General features: G+C 33.0%; 1 protein-coding gene across 1 annotated transcript; it reads left to right on the forward strand.

The window, feature by feature from the left end:
• Positions 1–469: 469 nt before the first annotated feature.
• LOC126549300 (uncharacterized) lies at positions 470–1605 on the forward strand. The gene is made up of 3 exons (XM_050198042.1): positions 470–1057; positions 1115–1225; positions 1283–1605. Exons 1-3 carry the CDS (start codon positions 988–990, stop codon positions 1603–1605), a joined length of 504 nt encoding a protein of 167 aa, XP_050053999.1. The 5' UTR covers positions 470–987.
• The last annotated feature ends 9484 nt before the right edge of the window (positions 1606–11089 follow it).

Raw genomic sequence — 11089 nt, forward strand, 5'->3', positions numbered from 1 at the left:
AAGAAAATCCGATGAAAAATGTGGGAACAATACAAAAGCTATTCAAAAACACGAGGCCATGAGTTATGGTTTTATGGTTAAAGCAAATAACGACGTTCCCGCAGAACTGCTTGAACAATTTAATATTCCAACTTCACCTATAATTTTTCGTGGCGATGAAGATAATCAGAATGTGGGTGAACATTTTGTGAAGAGTATCGTTGAAATAGCCGAAAACATTGAAAAATTACTACAAACCAACATACCAATAACCTTTACTACAGAACAACAACAAGCACATAATTTATGTAAAAACGGTTTCTCTGTGGGAAACCATAAAGTTGCTGATCACTGTCACTTATCGGGTAAATTTCGACAAACATTGTGTAATACCTGCAACCTCAAGCTTCAAACACCAAATTTTGTACCATGTTTTTTTCACAATTTATCGAATTATGATGCACATTTTATTGTAACTGAACTCGGTCTCGATGTGAAAAGAATTTCTGTAATACCAAACAGTGAAGAAAAATTCATCTCATTTTCAAAACACGTTTCCAACAACTTTTCAATACGGTTCATCGACACATTAAGATTTATGGTTTCAAGTTTATCAACACTCTCGGAAAATTTATTAACACCAGGGTTCGAAAAGTTTAGAGAAACAGCTAAACATTTTAATACCGCAGACTTGTTACTCGTAAAGGTGTTTACCCTTATGAGTATACGGATGGTTGGAACAAGCTGGAGCAAACCAATTTACCAGAGAAAGCAGATTTCTACACTACACTAACAGAATCAAATATACAAGAAGAAGATTATGAACATGCAAAAACTGTTTGGAGTCACTTTGGATGCAAGACTTTGGGTGAATACAGTGATCTATATCTGAAAATTGATGTTTTATTGTTGGCTGACGTGTTTGAGAACTTCAGAGACCTATGTTTAACCACATACTGTTTGGACCCATCTTTTTACTATACAGCATCAGGATTCTCCTTTGATTGTATGTTAAAATATACCAGAGTCAAATTAGAGTTACTCACAGAGTATGATATGCTGTTGATGATTGAAAAGGGTAATTATAATAATTATATATAAAAATTTACATACATAATATATACATTTTTTATAGGAATTCGAGGTGGTTTGACACAAGCAAGTATGAGGTATGCTAAAGCTAATAATGAAAAGACTCCAGATTATGATCCAACAAAGTCCAAATCATGGTTAATTTATCAAGATTGTAAGTATACATATACATATATTTTAATTATTTTTTAATATTAATTTATTTTTTTAGGTAATAATCTGTACGGTTGGGCAATGTCACAACACATGCCCTATGGTGGTTTTAAGTGGGTTGAACCTAAACTAGAAGGGTTGAATGATTTGAACGATGCATCACCCATCGGACGGATACATGAAGTTGACATTACTTATCCGAAAGAACTCCATGATAAACACAACGACTTACCTTTCCTACCACAAAACGGTATCCCAGCTGGTTCAAAAGTTAAAAAACTCATGGCAACACTTCAGTCGAAAAAAAACTATATTATTCATTACCGAAACCTCCAACAAGCTATAGCCAATGGACTCATAGTTGAAAAAGTAAATGTATAAATATTTTATTTTACATTTATAATATAATTATTTTTTATTATAGGTTCATAGAGTACTTCAGTTTAATCAATCGCCATGACTGGCTCCATACATAGCACTAAACACAGATATGCGAAAAAAAGCAGCAAAATAATTACGATGTTAAAATAGTTAGGAACTTAGGAACTCTGAATCAACACGATTTGACACTTGAAGGGTAGTACATGGACTGATTTCATTTTGCTTCATGCACTACTTGATTTCAATATTTTAATATTTCAATATTTCATCGACAATACTGGAATATGACTCTGCAGGTCTGTACAGGTTTGTATTTGGAACGGACTTGGTGACAGGGATACCACATCCCTCATTATGGGTTTGTTATGGACAAAGTATGTTTGAAAAGGTTTAATGTATGTGAAGCTGTTATGTATGTGCGACGTGCGTGTGTGTGTGTGTGTGTGTGTGTGTGTGTGTGTGTGTGTGTGTGTGTGTGTGTGTGTGTGTGTGTGTGTGTGTGTGTGTGTGTGTGTGTGTGTGTGAAACATTCCTATGCATAACGTATGATTTAGCTAGGTGCTTATTCGTAAATGAATAAAATTGGTATCGATGTATTAACTATATATAATATGTTTGGTTGTTGTGTATGTATATATGTATGACGTATGTGTGCGTGTGTGTGTGTGTGATGTAAGATTACTTATGTAATATGTGTGTGTATTGCGTTTAGTATGTATGGGTTGGTAAATATGTTATGTGTGTGTGTGTAAATAAAAGGGGAAGAAATATAATTGATTGGGAAGGGGAAAAATATTTGATGGTCAGGTGTCATATTTAGTCGAAATCAGAATATTATATATATTATTTTTCTTCAAAAGGTAGGGGGTTTGAAGGAGAAGGTATAAAATATATGCCGGTTACGTGTAGGATCTGGTGATGGTGTTGGGTAAAAGTACTTAACGTAGGGGGCGGAGGGTTCTGCGTGGTTAGTTCTCTTGGAACCATATGTTCAGGTTGTCGCGGATGTTCTGCAGGATGAGCTTCGAGTCGTCGTACACAGTATCGTCGATGGCGTCGATCTCGGCCACGGCTTCGTCGTACGCGCGCCTGGCCAGGTCGATGCCCTGCTGGCGCTGCTCACGCATTTGGTACAAGATCACGGAGTAGTTGAGTATGTGCTCGAGCCAGACCGGGTCGATGGGCCGGAACACGCCGCGGCCTAAGTATTCGCCCCATCTGTACGAATTCCTGGACACAGCCAACAGGACCGCCCGCTCGCCCGGGTCGTCGATGATCTCGGCCTTGTACCGGTTGTAGTCGGCGCGCAGCTTCAAATAAAACACGTCGGTGGCCGGGTTCGAGGCTGTAAATTCGGGCGTCATCCTCCAGTCGACCACGTTCAGCAAATCGGTGTACAGCGCGCACAACTCGCGGTCGACGCGCGCGCGATAATGCCGGGCCATCGCGGCCTTCCAGGACGCGATGCCGTCCTTTTTCTCGATTGTCATCAGCGTTCGCCTGGACGACAGTTTCATGTCCATCACGTGCTTGTGTGCTGCCGCCAGTATCCTGTCCTCGTCCTTGGTCATGAGCTCCCTGAGTGTACCTTGGCATCCCACGGCCACGTCTCTCATGTACCGGGCCACGTCCTCGAACCGGTTCGCTTCCTGCGCCATTTTCACCTTCCACAACCTGCCTTCCTTCGATTTTATTGATATGCCGTCGAGCACTTTTTCCACGTACAATTTTCTCCTCAGCGCACATTCGGCGGCGTTGTACTGCATGTATGGTTGACGATCGAGGTCGTTCTGCGGGTCGTCCGTCCCGGCGTCGACGGCCGCGGTCTGGTCCTCGGCGTTGGCCGCGGTCTGGTCCTCGGCGGTGGCCGGGTCCGAGGCGTCCGACCAGTCGGACGCTAACCACACTTCGAACACGTTCTGCGCCTTGACGCACAGCAAGTGCAAGTCTTCGTCGACGTGCGCGCGATACTCCCGGGCCATCGTGGCCTTCCAGGACGCGATGCCGTCCTTTTGTTTGATCGTCATCAGCGTCCTCCAGGACGACTGTAACGTGTCCAACAAGTGCTTGTACGCCGCCTCCAACAACTTTTCCTCATCCTTGGTCATAGGGTCACCGCACACTGCCAATTTATGCATGTAAAAAACAACGTCCGAGGACCGGTTAGCCTTCTGGGACATTTTTACACACCACAACCACTTTCCTTTCGTGTTTATATTTGCGGTATCGAGGACTTTTTCCATGTCCATTAATTGTTTTTCTCGGCGGCGCGTTTTTGAAAATGTAAGTAGTGTGGTCGGGCCACACTGCGGTATTTTCGCCGTTCAGTGCGAACGGTTTTGCCGCAACGGTTTTACCGTTCATGAAAAACATACATGTTTAAATTTAGCGCGCCATAGATACCGGTTTCGCCGTTCGTCGCCGTTCGCCACCGTTGCATGCCGCTGCATGCAGCGGTCGAACGGCGATGCCGTTGCGCCGTTTCCTTAAATATTACACTATTTCAAATGACAAGTGTCACACTGCGGTGCCATTCCAACGGTTTGAATACAATTTTATGTTCAATTTCTAAAAAAATTTGCTTATTTTTGCATATTTATTTTTGTATTGTGCATTTTTTTTCTATATTTTATTTATAATAATACACTACATCAAAATGATTGACGTGGAGTGTTTAATCGTGGAGATCGAAAAGCATGAATGTCTCTGGAAAACCACCAGCAAAGCTTTCATGGATAGGGACGTAAAAAGAAAATCATGGATTGAAGTTGGAATTAACATGTATAAAAATTGGGAAACATTTTCAAAAACTGAACACGAAGAGAAAAGTAAGTTGAATAACACCGTGCCCAAAATAAATGCATCCAATGCGTGCGAATTCTATTCTAAACAGCATGTTTCAATAAATTGCGTCCGATGAGGCGAAATACAAGCTATTGTTTGTCGACGCATCGAACGCATTTACTTTGGACATGGTAGAATACATAGGTATAATAATAATAGTATTAATATATAATAATTAAAATATTTTAATATAATATAATATAATATAATAATATTTTATAATATTTTTTATAATTTTATAATTTTATTGTTTAAACAAATTATTTAAAAATAAATATAAGATTAAAATAATTATACAAATCTGTACTGAAATGGAACAGATGCAGCTTCTAAAAAATAATTTGCAAAAGTCCCTCACATCTTTGCCTTGTGAACGACCTCCAGTATCATTCTGATGCTCTTCTAAATCACCTAAGCTATTGCTTAGCGTATCTTCAAAATTAACACCGTCTCTTCTTCTAACAAAATTGTGAAGTATACAACACGCTTTAACAATTATATCGGCAAAATCCGGTTCTACATTTATTGCTGTATGTAAAACTCGCCATTTATTTGCCAGTATGCCAAAAGAACACTCTACATACCTTCTCGCTCTGGACAATCTATAATTAAAAATTCGTTTTCTTTGGTCAATACCACGTCCCGGAAAAGGCCTTAGTAAATTTTTATGAAGACCAAATGCTTCATCTCCAATTATAACAAATGGCTGAGCGTTGTCACTGGTATTTAGCAAACAAACAGGTGCCGGTAATCCAAGTTGTTCCGAATATAAAAGTTTTCCGAAGGGAGATTCCTTAAAAACTGTGGGATCGCTTTCTCGTCCGTATGCACCTACATCAATAGATATAAAGCAGTATTCTGCATCCACTACTGCCATTAAAACTATCGAGAAAAATTTTTTATAATTAAAATAAATTGATCCCGAATTTTTTGGATTAACGCATCGTATGTGCTTTCCGTCAACAGCTCCCACACAGTTGGGAAATTGGGTTTTTGTAAAAAACTTGTCTGCTACATTACGCCACTGTTCGGGACTTGGTTTTGGCATTTCAGCTGTCTGCAGAATATTCCAAATTACTTCACACGTCTCTTTAATAATTTTACTTATTGTACTTCTACCAAGTGAAAATTCATATTTCAGAGCAACAAAATTCAGGCCAACAGACAAAAATCTGTAATATAACACAATTTATTCAAACTTAAATATCTATAGCAAAAAAAAGTGTCAATATATTTCTTAGATTTAGAACTATAAGTAACTTAGTATACAATTTTCAAATGTTAGGTTTATTAATTATTAAGACATCTATATGAATTATATTAACTCAAAATTTCGGTAAAAATTTTTTGAAAAACTTGAAAATTTAATACAAGGTTTCTTATAAGTTTTTCTTATTGTAGTTAAGAAAAGTATTTTTGTAGTTGAAAATGCATACATTTTTTTTTTATATATATCTAAGGTTAGAAAATTTAAAATTCTACACTAAGTTTTCTTTGTGTTTTCCTTTACGAAATCACGTAACGATAACGATTTATCCTCAATTGATTTTCAATATTTGTAATTATTCAAAAAGTATATATTGTAGTTATTTATATTGATATTATTTTATATAATTTAATTTTCAAAATATTTCACTAAATATTGTTAAAAATTACTGTCTTATCGTAATGTATTTTGACCGAGCAAAATTTTTATAATCGATAATAATTTAAAAAAAAAACTTAAATAAAATACAGTTATTAGCTTATAATTTATAATTTAGTTGAAGAGTTAAAAAAAAAATGGAAAAACATTCGGGATAATTATACAAGGGATGTAAATGAATCAAGACGAATTGTAAGTGGCTCCGAAGCGCCAAAAAAAAACAGAAATACGCATATGCAGAGTGCAGACGTTTTATCGTTCTTACGTCCTGTTGTTAAAAAAAGAAAGTAAGTACCTAAAATAAGTAAAATTATTAGTAATATTATTAATAAATAATTACAATTTTTAAATTTAAATTTTCAACATATACCGGTAGTGCATAAAATTAAGTGTTGGATATTTTATTTAGCCAATATTTAGTATCTAGAGTAGATATTGTAATATTTCACTACACATTTTCATGACAATCTGAACTCAAAAAATTAAATTTTCCAGCAACAGTATTTTATGTTTTATTCATTTTGCGAAAACTTGTTGAAGAGAGAGTGTGAATGTCAAAAACCTTATGATGGTTCAGATTTATATTTACTGAAATATAAATGAATCCGTACATATGTAACACACACACACACACCTAATGGCTAATAATATCATATTGTGGGTAACATAAACAATATACAACATGCTAAGGAGTGGGCAACACCTCCGAAATTATTATTATCAAAATTATATACGTTGTTATCTATGTAGATTTACTAGGTCTGATTTTATAATATGTTTTTAGGACTACTGGGAATATAATTATAAATGATACTATGGACAATTTATTAGACGTATTAGACGTATCGTCAAATAGTAACGATATTGACGTGGAAAGTAATTCGTTAATTTTAGAAAATTCATCATTGGAAAGTACTGTTTCTAAACAACTGCAGTTGTCGTCAAGCACTAAAAAAAAAAAGGTACAAACTACTTCATTCCAGGATGCTCTACTAGACGCAATAACAAACCCTCCATTATACTTTCAAACACCGCCTGAAGTTGATGACCCCGATAAAGCGTTTTTACTTTCATTCTTACCTGATATTAAGAAATTAAATGATCAGCAAAAAATGGAATTAAAATTTCAATTTTTTCAATCCCTCAGAAGCATATCACAATCTACATCTCAACATCAAAACGTCTTTAATATTCCTTCAAATTCAAATAGTATGACTCCAGCTTTTCCATATCCTTACAACTATAGTAGATCTATAGGATCGCCCACCAGAACTACATATGCATTTCCAGAACCACTTATTCAGAATGCATACTCACAATCACCACAAACTCAAAGTCTTGAGCAATCTAATAGCGATCAATTTAATTTTTATTAAATGTCCATAAACTGCCTTATCGTTCCTACTATAAGTACATTTCAAAGGCTGATTGACTTATACCTAGGTACCTATACTTAATAATATAATATGATGTATAGTTATATTTTTTGTTTTTTATTTTTACTTTTATATAAGTACGGACATTTTATATAGTATTAGTAAGTATTTCAAAGATGGTTAAATATTTTTAATTTTAAAAAAATAAGTGGGCAAGTGGGTACCGTTCTGCTGTACATTAGGTGCCGTATGGATCATTATTATATATTATAGGAGTGTTAAATTTGAATCCAATGATAGTTATCATTGTATACGAAAAACGATTCTGAACGAAGATGATTTGTCAGCCTAGGATATAATTTCTAGTGGTTGGTGAAAAAAGGTGGTTTATGTTTTAATGGCCTGAATACAACAAAATTTAAGTTCTTTTAATAATTGTAAGCTAAACTTATGAAAAACCTTGTATTAAATTTTCAACTGTTAGCTACTTATACAAACATTTTTATGAAATATACCTACAAAATAATTTGCATATATTCATGCTTTTTACGAATTTTTGTCAATATTTAAACTTCAAATGCTAATAAAAAAAAATTGTGCCTATGTATTCTTATAATTTTTTAATCACTATAATAATAACTTATGAGGAACTTTGCATTAAATTTTCAAGTATTTTGATAGGGACAAAAAGATTTTATCGACACTTCAAAAATATTTTTTCAGAAAAATTGAAAATTTCAGTTGTCTATAAATAGCTCAAAAAAAGTCAAAATATTTTGAAAATTAAATCACGTAAAGAAAACGTGAATCTTAATAACTGGTAAAATTTTCAAGTATCTACAACTTATACTTTTTGAATAATAACAAATATCAAAAATCGTTTGAGGCTAAACTGTTATTTAACGCGGTTTTTGTAAAAATTTAAATTTCAAACACTCATAAAAATTTTTTGTCTGAATCCGGTAGAGTTTTTTTTACAGATATTTGAAGAAAAATGTATGGAGAACCTTGTACCAAATTTTCAAAACTTTTTGGTCATCCAAAAATTTTTTATCGACACTTTAAAAAAAATTTCTCAAAAAAATCGAAAATTTCAGTGGTCTATAAATAACTCAAAAAAAGTCAAAATTTTTTGAAAATTTAACTATATACGGATACCACTGACATTAACATTTGGTGAAAATTTCAAGTATTTTCAGTGATTAGTTTTTGAATTACAACCATAAAAAAAAATCGATTTGGTCGAAAACTGGTTTTGCGTAAAAATTGCCGTTTTTCGGTCATTTTTTTTTTGTTTTTCTCGATTTTTTTGAAAACTGTTGGAAAATGTTAACTTTTTACCTCTATAATGCACCAAGGATATTCACTTTTACATCGGAAACCACCCCCATTGTTTGAAATTGGAGCATTATTTCGACTAGTTATGCTGTACACAGACACAAAAACAAAAAAACACACACCATTGTAAAATCAATACATTCATCACTTCGTTCAGAATCTAAAAAACGTATTCACTTTTAGATTCTGAACGAAGTGATGAATGTATTGATTTTACAATGATGTGTGTTTTTTTTTTTTTTTTTTTTTTTATTTTTGTGTCTGTCACCACGTTTTGGAGCAGTAAAAGTGCTCCGATTTTAAAAAGTGGACCCTGTTTCGGATAGGAAAGTGAATGTAGTTTGTACTTTGGGGGGTCAAAAGTAAAAAATTTCCAATAGTTTTCAAAAGCGCCGGGAAAAACCAAAAAAAAATGACGGAAAAACGGGAATTTTTACGCAAAACCAGTTTTCGACCAAATCGATTTTTTTTTATGGTTGTAATTCAAAAACTAATCACTGAAAATACTTGAATTTTCACCAAATGTTAATGTCAGTGGTATCCGTATATAGTTAAATTTTCAAAAAATTTTGACTTTTTTTTGAGTTATTTATAGACCACTGAAATTTTCGATTTTTTTGAGAAATTTTTTTTAAAGTGTCGATAAAAAATTTTTGGATAACCAAAAAGTTTTGAAAATTTAATACAAGGTTCCTTATGAGTTGTTTTTAATGTAGTTAAAAAAAATTAAAAATCGTTAGTCACAATTTTTTTTTATAAGCGTTTATAGTTCAAATTTTTACGAAATCTGTCGAAAACGCGAAAATTTCAAGTAATTTTGAAGTTGAAAAATCATAAAATTTTTTTCTTTTATAACTAAGTTTTGAAAATCTGGTACAAGGTTCTCCATAAATTTTTCTACAAATATCTGTAAAAAAAACTCTACCGAATTCAGACAAAAAGTTTTTATGAGTGTTTGAAATTTAAATTTTTACAAAACCGCGTTAAATAACGGTTTAGCCTCAAACGATTTTTGATATTTGTTATAATTCAAAAAGTATAAGTCGTAGATACTTGAAAAATTTTACCAGTTATTAAGATTGGCATTTCCTTTACGTGATTTAATTTTCAAAATATTTTGACTTTTTTTGAGCTATTTATAGACAACTGAAATTTGAAATCATGAATATTTGTTAACTATTTGGTAGTTAAAAATTTATAAATGTTTTACTTACTATCAAAAGCTAAGAATTGAAAATGTAATACTATGCTGTCCATAAGTTAAGCTTAGAACAATTATAAAAAAGTTTGAGGATAATTCAATTAAAAAAATGTTAGGAGTGATTAAATTTAAGTTAAGTTAGGTTTTAATTTGAAATCAAAAATTAACGTGTCAAATAACTTTTTACTACTAAAAATTTTTCGATTTTTGTTATTTTTAAAAATTTACTGATCGTAGGACCTTGAATCTTTTACTTAAATGTTTGAATTTTCTTTTTTTTACTCATTGTCTAAAAATCCGCGAGTATAGTTAGAATCTTGAATATTTGAATTGCCGCTTTAATTTCCCTCCGGAACCATGTGAGTTATGTCTGATAGTGGGCAGTGATAACGAGGGAACAAGCAAGTTTGTTTATGCTGACAATCGTTAATTCCAAAATATTATATTGTATAATTATATGGAGGAATGTACTATAGACATAGAGTATAGACCCATAAATATGTAATATAAATAAATATATAGATATATATAATAAATATATAGTTTATATTATATATCTATGTATAGACCCTAGTTTCAACCACGGACTAAGATATATATATATATATGTATATGTTTATCTTGGTCCGTGGTTTCAACAATAGAAAAAGAACATTGGTATTCACCATTCACTATTCTTTTCTATGTTATCAACTATCAATTAATACTTACGTTAAAAGTTAGGTTAGGTTAACACATTTCTTGCATACTATATAATATTTTATATTACCGAATGGGGAACTGTAATTAGGTATTGTTTTCTAATTCCTCGTGAGTTGAACTTCTATTTTTTTTTTTTTTTTTTTTTTAATTAATTACGCCGCAGTTGTTTTTATTACATAATATTGTTTAAATTGTTAGTTAGAATACTAAATAACCAAGTGATTGGTTTAATTTATCAACGTAGGTAGTTGCTTAATAATAATTTATGTTTGAGAATAAAATATTGGTCAGTCATGCGATTGATGTAAGTTTTTTTGAAATCGTTAATCTGGGTCCATATTATACCACGTTGTTATTACACAATGTGCTGTGTGATAC

The sequence above is a fragment of the Aphis gossypii genome, chromosome 1 (assembly GCF_020184175.1).
Source record: "Aphis gossypii isolate Hap1 chromosome 1, ASM2018417v2, whole genome shotgun sequence".
Lineage (NCBI taxonomy): Eukaryota > Metazoa > Arthropoda > Insecta > Hemiptera > Aphididae > Aphis > Aphis gossypii.

Excerpts from the sequence above, each read along its gene's own strand:
- LOC126549300 (XM_050198042.1), top strand. The coding sequence starts at position 988 with ATGTTAAAATATACCAGAGTCAAATTAGAGTTACTCACAGAGTATGAT. Across the intron at positions 1,058-1,114 it reads GCTGTTGATGATTGAAAAGG|GAATTCGAGGTGGTTTGACA; the intron begins GTAATTATAATA and ends CATTTTTTATAG. Across the intron at positions 1,226-1,282 it reads ATGGTTAATTTATCAAGATT|GTAATAATCTGTACGGTTGG; the intron begins GTAAGTATACAT and ends TTATTTTTTTAG.